Source organism: Schistocerca cancellata, chromosome 1 (genome assembly GCF_023864275.1).
Source record: "Schistocerca cancellata isolate TAMUIC-IGC-003103 chromosome 1, iqSchCanc2.1, whole genome shotgun sequence".
NCBI lineage: Eukaryota > Metazoa > Arthropoda > Insecta > Orthoptera > Acrididae > Schistocerca > Schistocerca cancellata.
Genome location: NC_064626.1, coordinates 991,120,534 through 991,133,810, shown reverse-complemented (window position 1 = coordinate 991,133,810; position 13,277 = coordinate 991,120,534). Strand labels below are relative to the sequence as shown.

The window sequence follows — 13,277 nt, the reverse complement described above, 5'->3', positions numbered from 1 at the left end:
GTCGCATCGGCTAGCTTCCGCTTGCAGGGTGGGTTTTTGTTCGGCCGAAAATTGATGGTATGGGCTTTTCCCTAACCCTCCTGGCTGGGTGGTACTCGGAGCCGACCACGCTAATTTAAGGGTTACTTATTTCCTCACGACGACCGACGTTTTCCAACTTGTTGCGGAAAAGTTCATAAGTCCTGCCTGAAAGCAGCACTTTCCATACGCGCTATATGCAGAAGCAAGAAATAGCCAACGAAAATGTTTACATTCTACTCTGCATTCTGACTGGCTGAAAGGTCTATATGTTAAATATTTTTATGAAGCGGTTGGGAGTTCGTGGAATCGAATAGACGGCCGAAAGCGCTCGAGGTATGTAGAAGTCGTGTGTTCTCCGGTACGAAAGTGATGTCTTCGTTGTATTTCTGAAGTCGGAAGTGGGTGAGCTTCTTAATCAGCCAAGTTATTTCCGGATGTACGTAAGATACAGAGATTCCGAAAGGGCGTTCTCGTTCGAGGGGTGGATTTCGAGTTTAACTACTCCTGTTTACGAGGCGAATGTTGCGGATTAGTAAACGTGGATTTGTTTGGCAAACAGAAAACCCACGGAGCAGACGATGGAGACATGACGTATGGCGTATACTGAAGCCAAATATACCCATAATTGTATGACTGCACGACTGAAGAATCATTTCTGGATAGGAGTATGCGTACGAAGCTATTTTAAATGGTACGACTGCGTAAAACGGGTCGCAGGAAAGGCAGATGTCAGACCTAAATACACTGGAATAATCCTTAGGAAATATAGTCCGTATGAACTATTTGTGGTGTAGACATTACAGTCGAATGTTCGGATACGGCATATTTTTTAAAGTAGTTCGGTGGCAAAAGGTTTTGGAATTGGGAGCAGTTTATTCTAGCTTATTCTCGTCTTGCGGGAAAAGCTAGGAATTTTTAGTCACAATTATGAACTATACACCTTGCCGTTGGTGTGGAGGCTTACGTGCCTCAGCGATACAGATAGCCGTACTGAGGTACACCCACAACGGAGAGGTATCTGTTGAGAGGCCCGACAAACGGTGTGGTTCCTGGAGAGGGGCAACAGCTTTTTCAGTAGCTGCAGGGGCAACAGTCTGAATTATTGACTGATCTTGCCTTGTAGCACAGCAAAAACGGCGTTGCTGTGCTGGTACTGCGAACGGCTGAAAACAAGGGAAAACTACAGCCGTCATTTTTCCGAGGGCATGCAGCTCTACTGTACTGTTTAATGATGATGGCACCTACTTGGGTAGAATATTCCAGAAGTAAAATAGTCCCCCATTCGGATCTCCGGGTGGGGACTATTCAGGAGGACGTCGTTGTCAGCAGAAACAAAACTGGTATTCTACGGATCGCAGCGTGAATCTCAGATCCCTTAATTGGGCAGGTAGGTTAGAAAATTTAAAAACGGGAATTGGTCGATTACAATTGGATACAGTAGGAATTAAAGCAGTTCGGTGGCAGGAGGAAAAGGACTTCCGCTCAGGTGAATACAGGGTTATAAATACAAAATCAAAATAGCTGATGACCGTCGAAATAGGGAGGATATAAAATGTAGACTGGCAATGGCAAGAAAAGCATTTCTGAACAGAGTACAGATCTAACTGTGTCAGGAAGTCCCTTCTGAAAGTATCTGTATAGAGTGCAGCCATCTGTGGAAGTGAAACATGGACGATAAAAAATTTAGACAAGAGGACAGAAGCTTTTGAAATGTGCTGCTATAGAAGAGTGCTGAAGATTAGATGGGTAGATCACATAACGAATGAGGAAGTATTGAATAGACTCCCTGACTAAAGGGAGGGATCGGTTGGTAGGACACATGCTGAGGCATCAAGAAATCACCAATTTATAACTGGCGGGAAGCGTGGGGAAGGGAGGGGGTAAAAATCATAGAGGGAGACCAAGAGATGAATACAGAAAGCAGATTCAGAAGGATGTAAATTCCAGCTGTTACTCGGAGATGAGGAGGCTTGCACACGATAGAGTAGCATGGAGAGCTGCATCAAACCAATCTTTGGACTGAAGGCCACAACAACACAGTTTTGTTTACACATACCAAGTGCTTATAACGCTTCTTATTACTACCGGAAAGCCTCTAGCTCTCTATTTACTTCCACGAAACCAGTGTCTTCCACATCTACATCATACTCCGCAAGCCACGTAACAGTGTGTGGCGGAGGGTACTTCTGGTACCACCTACTGATCTCCCCTTCCCCGTTGGCGCATGGGAAGAATGATTCTCGGTAAGACTCTGTTTAGCTCTAATTTCTGGAATTTTGTAAAGATGTATGTGGGATGCAGTAATATGTTGTCCGACTATTCATGGAAACTGCTCTCTCGAAATTTCAATAGCAAGCCTCAGCGTGATGCACAACGCCTCTCTTGTAGCGTCTGCCACTGGAGCTTGTTGAGGATCTCTGTCAAGCTCTCGCGCTAGCTAAACGGTCCATGACGGAAGGCGCACCTCTCCGTTGGATCTTCTTTATCTCTTCTATCAATCCAACCTGGTATGGATCCCAGACTGATGAACAGGACTCAACAATCGGTGGAACAATCTCCTTGTAAGCCACTTCCTTCGTGGATGAGTTAATTTTATTGTCCCTAAGAATCTCAGTACATCATCTGCTTTTCCTACTAGTAGTTTTATGTGGCCATTCCACTTAAGATCGCTCTGAATGGTTACACCCAGATATTTTGCGGTTTCTAGAAACTAGTCATCAGTACAGTAGTAGTGCTGCAGCGGATTTGTTTTCCAGTGTACGCGAAATATGTAACATTTATTTACGTTCGCGATTAACTGCCAGAGCCTGCACCGTTAATCAATCCTCTGTGGGTTGACCCTGTCTTCTGGCGTTGCTACTTTCTTACAGACAACCGCACCATCCGCAAACCGTCTTAAAGAGCTTCCGACGCTTTCTACTAGATCATTTACATGCTTCGTAAACAGGAACGAACCTATCGCACATCCTTGGGGTACTCCGGTAATTACCTTTACTCCTGTCGATTATGTTCTGTTAAGAGCATCGTGTTGAATTCTTCCTGACGTCCTGAATTCAGTCGGAAATCTAGTCCGATATTCGGTAAGCTCATATTTTGTTCCATTAAACGGCAGTGCAGACGGCATCAAATGCCTTCCTGAAGTACAGGCATCAACGCCATGGAGGAACAGAGGGAGCCGAGTTTCGCAACATCTCTGTTTGCGGAATCCATGTTGATTTTTATAGAGATTTTCGTTCTCCAGAAACGTCATAATTCTTGAGCACAATACATGATCCACAGTTCTGGAACAGATTGACGTCAACGATGTAGGCCTATAAGAGGTGCATGGCCCTTCTTGAAAATGGGAATGACTTCTGCTTTTCCAGTAGCCAAGTATCTTCCGTTGCTCAAGAGATCTACGATGCTAGAAGGGAAGCAAGCTCTTTCGCGTAAACTCTGTAGAATCTTATAGGTATCTCATCTGGTCCTGGCGCCTTTCCACTACTAAGCGTCTGTAGTTGTTTCTCTATTCAGCGATCCGTTTTCTCAATATCTGCCACTTCGACGTCCATACGACGCCTCACAGTAGGGACCGTGTTACTATCTTCCGCGGTGAAACAAATTTGGAAGATCGAAATCAGTATTTCGACCCCCCCCCCTCTCTCTATCTCTATCTCTCTCTCTCTCTCTCTCTCTCTCTCTCTCTCTCTCTCTCTCTCTCTCATCTTCGGTATCGATGCCGGTATGGTCACTGAGTTAATGAACAGAGGATTTCGAACCGCTTACTGATTTTACGTAAAACCTAAACCTCTTAGGGCTTCTATTCAGATAGGCTGACACAATTTTACTTTCAAATTCACTGAACGTTTCTCTCATTGATATCTTTCCAGCAATATATTGGCTTTAAAAAACAAGATGTATAACTTATTTTGCCTCCAAGGCAGTACCACGAAACGGTGGTATGTTTATTAATAAATATCCGTCTACGTAACTCACCTGATATGGCTGCTTCTGGTTTGAACCCCATGCGACGTATCATATAACTGGAAAGAAAACGTTCAGAATGTCAGTTTGGGCCTTTCGAGAAAGTTTAATTAGATACAGTACACAGAGCTACAGTTCTTATTTCACTCAAATATAGTGTGATGTCTGATGCCTGTATCAGACATTGATGCTATAGTAGTGAGTTCAAAAATCAACTTATAGCTAAGTTTCCATCTTGGATACAGCACAACAGACATATAGGCATAATGGGATTTGTGTTTCCTACTACAGCGGACAAAGTTGGTTAATCTCATTACTACTTTTTACACATAAGTCCGTTGTTAAATATGACAAACACAAATATACAAGTCTCAGCAGCTTTTAATTTGTACAGAAACGAATAAACAGAATATTTCGCTCACTGAATTACACAAATTTTAAGAGGACATGAAAAGACCACTTCCTGAAAGTGTCTAAAAGCTATCGCCAATTAAACACTCAGATACATCGCCAATCTATCTACTTATACGCCGAATGTAACTGACAATCCTGTTAAGTCAAAATACTCAAGTGAAACACCGAAATTTGAAGAAAGGAAACGCGTGCAGTGAAACCAATGTACCACAGACGCCATAGCTGCCTAGTTGCGAAATCTGTTTCCAGCTAGTTTAGAATTGGAACGGCATTATACGTTATGCACAGTGGCCCAAAGAAATGTATACATTGTTTAACTGTTCGTAACTTCGAAATTAACAGTCGGACACGCCTCATTTTCGTTGAATGTGTAGCTTAAAGTTCACTTTACTGAGCTTAGTGAAGGTGTTAAAAATGGTTTTTGTCCATTAACAACGACATTTAGCGTTCTCCATAGGTAAAAGTACAACTGACAGATGGCAGATAAAATGAAAGTCTCAAGGTGGTGGTGATGATGGTGATTATTATTATTATTGTTATTATTATTATTATTATTATTATTATGACGTTTGGTTTGTGGGGCGCTCAACTGCGTGGTCATCAGAACCCGTAAAAAGCTCCAATTTTTACGCAATACAATCTAGCCACTGTCAGGAATGATGGTGAAATAATGACGACAACACAAAGACCCGGTCCCAGTGCACAGAAAATCCCCAACCCGGCCCGGAATCGACCACGGGACCTCGCGATCCAGAGGCAGCAACGCTAACCACTAGACCACGAGCTGCGGACCTCAAGGTTCTCTGGGTACAACTCATTGGTAACGATAACATCAAAGAAGAACGGGCCCGATGAGACAAACCACACCACACATTGACTCCTGTGTAAATTCATGGCTATGTCAAATATTGGCGTACGGATTTGCGGCGGCCCAGCAGACGCAGCTGTGGCGGTTTACAGTATAACTGAGTTTAAATCGCGCATCATCAGACCTCACAAACATCCCTGCATACACTTCATCGTTGTACATCACGCCATTAAACCACTCGCAGTACTCAATTCTACGATCTGGTTCGTTCTCCGGAAGGGGAAAAACCGACCGGTTAAAACCGATACAGCTATTTTGACCAACTGCGACATAGTCGGGTATACAAACAGTGATCCAATACTGTCAAATGTTTTTTATTCCAGTCTTCAATCACAATATCAATTCTTTAGACCATGACCGGTTTCAGTCCGTAATGACCATCCTCAGATCTTTTTTACATCATGTCCTAAAGTGATAAGGCCATAATGGCATCGCCAAAACATATAAATATAATCAGCACAGCATCGTAACATAGATCTTTGTGGCGATTTTATACCCTCTCTACTTCGGCTATCATCGACAGTAAGAAAAACAATAAAAAATTAAAAATTTAACAACAATTCTTTCATACTACACAAAAAATAGACTGTAATTGATCTGCTACCTGTCTCTACGTTACAAGCCTTTATCTGCTTGCGGTCCGTGGAAACGGACAAATTAACACGAACAACTTAGTTCTTCAACTTCAGTATTCATCCTTTAGCACAGACTATTCATAATATGCAAATGGAATACCCAAATAGTCGTATGATCCCGATTACAACATAATTTTTCGCCAGAGTTTCAAAAAACTGGACTCAATAAGAGAATACTAAAAATAATAGCTCTAAGCACTATGGGACGTAACATCTGACGTCATCAGTCCCCTAGACTTAGAACTACTTAAACCTAACCGACCTAAAGACATCACACACATCCATGCCCGAGGCAAGATTCGAACCTGCGACCGTAGCAGCAGCGCGGTTCCCGACTGAAGCGCCTAGAACCGCTCGGTCACAGCAGCCGGCAGGAGAATACTCGTTAAGTATTTTGTAATATAGAATCACTTATCACTTTTCTAGAAAAGCAGCGAACGATGGACAGATTAAGTTTAATTTTATTTGTCTATTTAATTTCATATTTTGATTCTATGTTTCTGAATGTGAAATGTCAAAATTCTTCAATCTTTGTTCGATTTCCACACTTATTACAGGAAATAATAGGAATGGAAAACCGAAAATCGGTTATTTCAGAAAGCAGTTACTTTGAGCGGTTTTAATAGTCAGATGGAGCTGGCGTGGAAAAAACGATAAACCGAAAACTGATTGATTCAGCTTTAACCGCCATCGCTAGGTCGTCGTAGTTCATTGCTTATAACAGTCTGGGGATGTAGCACCTACACTTCGCTGTCTTCAAAATGCGCTGAACATTTGAGCGACTCACGCTGGTTTCACGGGCACACTGTCTCACAGCTGTAAATAGTGACCTGAACTTGTTGCTGTTACAGGGTGTCCAGATAGATATTTGTGTACATCTGTAACACAACCTTCGGCTTTAACTTTGTCTAGAATGGATGGAATTGTTACATTTGTCAGTGGCTCTATTCGGAATTCATTTCGCCATTTACATTGAACCTGATTAGTATTTTCGTTTTAATGTACTACTTCAGAACTGCCTCTCTTTCATCGAATGTCAACCTTTCACCAATGTCAACCTTTCACCAGGCATGTTTACTCAAACGAAACAAAGAACGTGGCGACTATCACCTAACAAAACAAAACAACGCTATATGGCGATTACCGCATAACAAAACAAGAAACGCTATGTGGCGACTACCAGGGCAATAAATATTAAAATATCAAAAGTGAGACTCGTCCAACCGACTTCCCGGAATTAACTCCATCGTAGTTCAAATATAACAAACCCTGTAAATGCAGTTATGTAAGCTGTACTATCATTACTTATACTCATTTCTGTGCACCAGCATAAACGTATTTTCTCGCGTCTTCAATTTCATTTACAGAATACATGAAGAGTTTGATCTGGACCGAGTGTAAGAACTTGAATTTAATGTCTTCTGTTGAAGTTTATGAAATACGAGGGTATGGTGTAGAGCTATTTTCTCTGCCCGTGGTGGCGTTTTATCAACCTATACCAACTGCATGAATTTCTTTCGAAATTACATAGTCACTTTTGTAAGAAAGTGAACAACTTAATTCCGAGGCCACCGGCGTCTAACGGCTCGTGGTTTCGTTGGTAACCCTTTCGCAAAGTCGATTCAGCACACTTCACTGTTGACTTTGAAAACAAAGTGGCACTTCCAGTTTATGTACCCGTAGTGTCTACTTAGCTTTCCGAGAACAAGCTTAGCGGTGACAGTAAAACACAACGTAACGCTGAGCAATCAGGAAAAGTTACAACGCTGTGAAGACAATTCATTGTTCCCGCTTGAAAAAGGAGTGGTTCGTGACGTTAAAAATCATTCATCCATACTAGTCGATAGCTCGTTGAATGTACAAATGCATTTTATTAACTAGAGTTCAAATTCACAGACCCTACTTTTACTGATTACAGTGCTTCCAAGGGTCACGGTAAGCGTAAAAAATTAAGCTCTGGTGCTTTGTTGAACCTTTCTTTGAAATTCTGATTATTCTGAAATTTTGTAGTTTATCCTATCCTAGCTCTAAACACTATCGAATTTCTTCAAATTGCACGGCAAAGATAGAACTGAAATGTTGCTAATGTCGCTTCTAGGTGTATCTGACACACACTTAAATGTTTTCCCCGAGACCTGACACAAACATCCATTTTGATGTACATGCGACAGCACTGTATACGTAACAAATCTTTGTTTAAATGATTATCACAGCCACCATTATCAGAGTGAATGTGACAAATTCAATGTCTGACACTGTTACTCATGAATCTCACATTAACAAAGCGAACAAGTCTTTCTTAGAGCTACCTGAAAATTTTTGTTGCTTTCAATAAATCAGCTACAGCACGATTTGATACTCTTGTAAGAATTGGCAAGATATTAGCAGTTCATTCTATCTCATAAAACTGCTTACTAAAAGTCTTCCTGCAACCGCATTTAAAATTACAGCAAGGAAGTCATTACATTTTAGAACTTAATCCTCGTTACTTTCACACTCAGGCATGAGGCCTTCATATAAAAGAAAGAGAGTAAACTTCTGCTCATGATATGCACATTTCAATCTGTATAATGCTGGAATGTTGGCATTTTAATAAGGAAGGATATCAGTGAGAGAATGCGCTGACACGTTCGGGCAAGTGCCACCTAGCTGTTTAAATAAACGACTGAAGGAGTTTCTGGGACGGGCTCTGTTGACGATGATAGTTACCCTTATTCAAATAATAATAACTCTTTGCTTGAGGTTGATTGCCCCAGCATATAGCCCACTACATCATAACTGAATGGTTTTAAATTACGCATGTTGTCTTCTTTGTTTTATGATCTCTCTCTTCCGCAGTCGCAGTTATACAAGTTATGTAGGTTAACACCGTCTTTCGCGACTGTAATAAAAGTAGCGTGAAGACCAAATGCATTTCGTTTTATTTTATTAATGATCAGCCGTCACTTATAACTATATGGCCATGCTTACAGTTTTGTTTGCTAGTACCACTGACAGTATTAAAACATAATCGTTACTCAAGGTTTTTTGTTTCATTCTTCATGATGTTATATACATAATTAGTAGATTTTAGCATACAGCACTTTCACTAACTGAAGTATATTCACGTTTTTACGTTGTGAAGATCCACTGCCGTCCAGCCATCTGTTTTGATGCTGCAGGATGCTTTCGTCTTTTGTTGATAGTGAGAGCGCCTGCTAATTGCTTTGTGCGTATATTTCTCGACTGGTTGTGTGTGTGTGTGTGTGTGTGTGTGTGTGTGTGTGTGTGTGTATACAGAGAGCTAATATGTGTCTTTGCTGTGTGTCTTTGCTTTGCTACGGTACAGTGCTGGGTGATCTCGGCTGGGTATATTGTCTAATATATGTGACACTATTTTTGTGGTGTCCAAGGGCATTGCTCTTTATCTACTACTCCTTTCTCATGCATCTCCCTCTCCTGCTATCTGTTTGTCCATTTCCTCCTCCTCACTCTGTCCATCCCCTCTTCTATACGTCACAACCTGTCCCCAACTATCCTCGTCAGCACGTGCAGCCCCTGCAACACAGTTCAATACAGGAGGAAGATACTACTCCCATAACATGCCTGTCATGCAGGGCAAAATACATATCGGGGTCTGGAAAACCGTTTTTTGCCCGTACGTGTAGGCTCTCTAGAAACCAGGTTGATTTAGCAGCTTGATACTATTCCCACACAACATTCCTGTCATTTAGGCAGCCTATAAGGCATGTGCTGGGAAAGACATGTTTTCCCTATATCGCCACTCCTAGTGTAGCTAGGAGCTTATAAACTCCATAGTGCTGATACTCATGAGGCCTGCTGTTTCCCTGCCAGCTTTGGGTGCAATCGATCCAAGGATTTGGGAGGAGACCTTGGTCGTAAACACACACATTCCACTTTATATACAAATAACGGGAGATATGTTTAATTATTTTATATAAGGCTTGGTTGCTAATATTTGTTGGGTCACTTATTATGTGTTCCTTTTCTATTACTGTCTTTTAAATGTCTAAGTTCTCTCCTAAGGTTATAAAAATATAAACATAAAAAACAAAGCACCACATAAATCCAGAGATCCAACACACACACACACACACACACACACACACACACACACACATGGGAAATCATCTGCAGCACTATAAAAGAACAATTACAAACAGATTTTGAACGAGTCCACAGCAATATGACTGTATAGTGCACAAGAAAAACTACGGATATAACATGGACACAACACTGAAACTCAACAGACAAATTGGTACACACTCACAAGGAACCCATTGAGTGCAACGTCAAAAAGGCCAATGACGTTTCTGTCATTCACATATTGTCTCCCAAACATACACAATATTAACTGCTAATGGCAACAGGTGCAGGACTAGAGGTATCCAATGGTGAGCACACTATGGGGCTACAGAGCATAGTTGAACTGCTTAGTCAATGAGTAACTCGAAACAATGCTATAGTGCTAGTGTGTTGATAGAAAGCAGAACAATGGCAATGATAGATAAAGCAAACATTGCATTATACCCACAACAACAGCTGCTGAAGCTGACACTTTGTCAGAAAGGAACCCAACAAAGTTCACACAGTGAGAAAGAAGTGACAGATTAAATGCTAAAATTTCTGCAAGATGAGTCCGTGAAGGGTGCGGTGTCATACACACTGACTGTGTGGACAACGTATGTGAGGAGTGCAATGACGACAATACGTCCTTAACAAGTGAAAGTGATACTGAAACAGCTACGCATCCTTGTCAAGACAGGGAGCCACAAATTTTGTCTCCAATGAAAGGCAGTGAAGGACAATCATTATCTAAGGAGCGGTTACTGAACAGAATTACATACATGGGAAATCATCTGCAGCACTATAAAAGAACAATTACAAACAGATTTTGAACGAGTCCACAGCAATATGACTGTATAGTGCACAAGAAAAACTACGGATATTCGAGGGAGGACAAGGCACGCTTGTTACAAAGACTGGTGTTTGCATGTTTCAAGGATGCTTGATACCATTTACAGTATGTGCATGATAGTGACCTACTGCGGTATGAACATAAAAATTGCACACGACATAGTTTACAGTGATTTCAAGGATAGAAGTGGATGGTTGTATAACTTCAAACAGTGCTGCTGAGTTGTAAGACTAAGATAACGAAAGCATCAACTTGATGATGCACAGCAAACTGCACACTTGGTCCAAAAATTTGTAGATGAGAGAAAATCTTATCTTATCGTTCAGTAAGGAATTTGTTTTCAACTCCGACCAGTAGTGATTTTAAGAGAAAATGCATAAGAAAGGACCCACGAGAATTATAGGTACCAAAAGGGTTGTATCAAGATCAACTAACATCAATGCCTTAAACGCATTCATATAGAATTAGGCCAACTGTTAATCTGGACCGTAAATTGGCTGGAAAGTAATTATTGTCCCGTGAGAAATAGGAGGTGCTCTGCCTCCTACGATTCTTTCTCGTGTGCATGATCTTGCATGGGCAGTAGGGAATATTTACGTCACAGCAAGCAAGAGTGGCGGAAATGGGCGTAAGAGAACTACGACTAAGAGCACTGCTTTTGGCGAATAGCTGGTCAAAATAACTTGCTTTTGCTTGATCCTTAGTATGTGTATAAAAATCATACTGCCTTAGAGCAAACTATCCCTCTAGAAAAATGTGTGACATTGCAGTTCATATCACCTGGAACCACTGGATAAATGCAGCCTCTGGATGTTTGTTTTTCCCGTGCCTACAAAACATATAATCGTACTATCTGCAGCTACGCCTTAAGCGATAGCCGGTTCCACGGTAAGCTCCATAAGAGACTGTTTCGCATTCAGTTGCACGCCATCAAATTGCATTACTTCGCATCACCCCGTAATGCTGATATGATTCCATACGCATTCTTGAAGAGTGGATACCTAGCTGAACGTTCTGCATGGTTTGCAATCTCAAGGAGTTCGCCTTCGATCTTGAGGTGCGCGCCATTTTTCATTTGGCGCTCATGGAGCAAGTTAATGATTTGTTTTGCACATTTCTTGAATATCGACGATGTCTATTTTGTCAAGTGTAATTCGTACATCCCATAGAAGGTTGATCTCTGCACCTCCCAGACATTTATTTTCTGTCACCCTCCTGATACACAAGGTGAATCATTAGCAGCTCATGTTTTTCCTGTCATAATTTCAAAGGAGCATTACTAAACATTGAGCTGGCCGGTGTGGCCAAGCGGTTCTAGGCGCTTCAGTCTGGAACCGCGCGACCGCTACGGTCGCAGGTTCGAATCCTGCCTCGGGCATGGATGTGTGTGATGTCCTTAGGTTAGTTAGGTTTAAGTAGTTCTAAGTTCTGGGGGACTGATGCCTCAGATGTTGAGTCCCATAGTGCTCAGAGCCATTTGAACCTTACTAAACACTGAACTTGCGACCTCGTACTCAACGGGTTGCTTGTCAGTTGCAATGCAAACTGAATACAATAGATCAGTAACTGTAACAATTATTTTTATTCTTCTGTCTTAAGCATACTGAAAATGACAAGCTCATTCGCCATACGGGACTCACATTTTTGAAGCATTCCAGTGATTACACTGTAAACATTTTTCTTAACAACGCTGTCATTGGTACCAACCCCAAAACTGAGGAACACACAAGAAAATCTAACAGCACAGCACTGATTGCAAAACGTGAACATCCACACTGATGTTTCGTAAGTTATGAAGTTCCAAATCAAGAAATCATACGCCATGACCGAAACAGCAGGCTCAAAAAGGAGCGGAGAAAATCAAACCAGCTACCACGAAAGGAGAAGCAGTTCCAACTAGAACGTTGGAGCAAGGAACACAGAACGCTGATAGTAAAGTCTAGGAGAAGTCAACCTTAAACAAAACTGTCACTCAGTTTTAAACACTGAAGAACGACAGAATCGTCTACTCGCAATGATTACAATTTTACCTCATGTGATGCTTTGTGAATAAAAGCGAAAAGTGTATGGTGAAGAGATTTTCAACTTGCAGTGCGCATCCCAAGACAGGAAAAGTCAATTTTATGTGCATCGCTTCACAGTCAGCACAAGGTGTTATTAATTTAGTCCCTGAAGGTTTCACATGAACGACGCCTCTGGACTACCACAATATTCATATGAGAATTATCGAGGTGTAATGGGGCGTGGTGGTTGGTGGTCCCCTCTCACGTTTGCAGTGGAAGCAGGATCATCTCAGGGAATGGCAACCTTGTCCTTCATATAAATGTGCTTATGTTGCAATAAGTTATCGTGGTAAGTAGTATTTCATTTCTATTAGTACAGTGCATATTTTAACAGTGTCTGCCATTAATTTATTGAACACAACAGCAAACATAAGAGAAAACTTGATCAGCAGCAA

General features: G+C 41.5%; 1 protein-coding gene across 1 annotated transcript in view; it reads right to left on the bottom strand.

The window, feature by feature from the left end:
* Positions 1 to 13,277, bottom strand: part of LOC126088737 (uncharacterized) — a 471,473-nt gene that overhangs the window by 32,628 nt on the left and 425,568 nt on the right. The window contains exon 8 of the mRNA XM_049906860.1: positions 3,997 to 4,043. Coding sequence (XP_049762817.1) covers positions 3,997 to 4,043 — 47 coding nt within the window. The remainder of the gene's footprint in view (positions 1 to 3,996; positions 4,044 to 13,277) is intronic.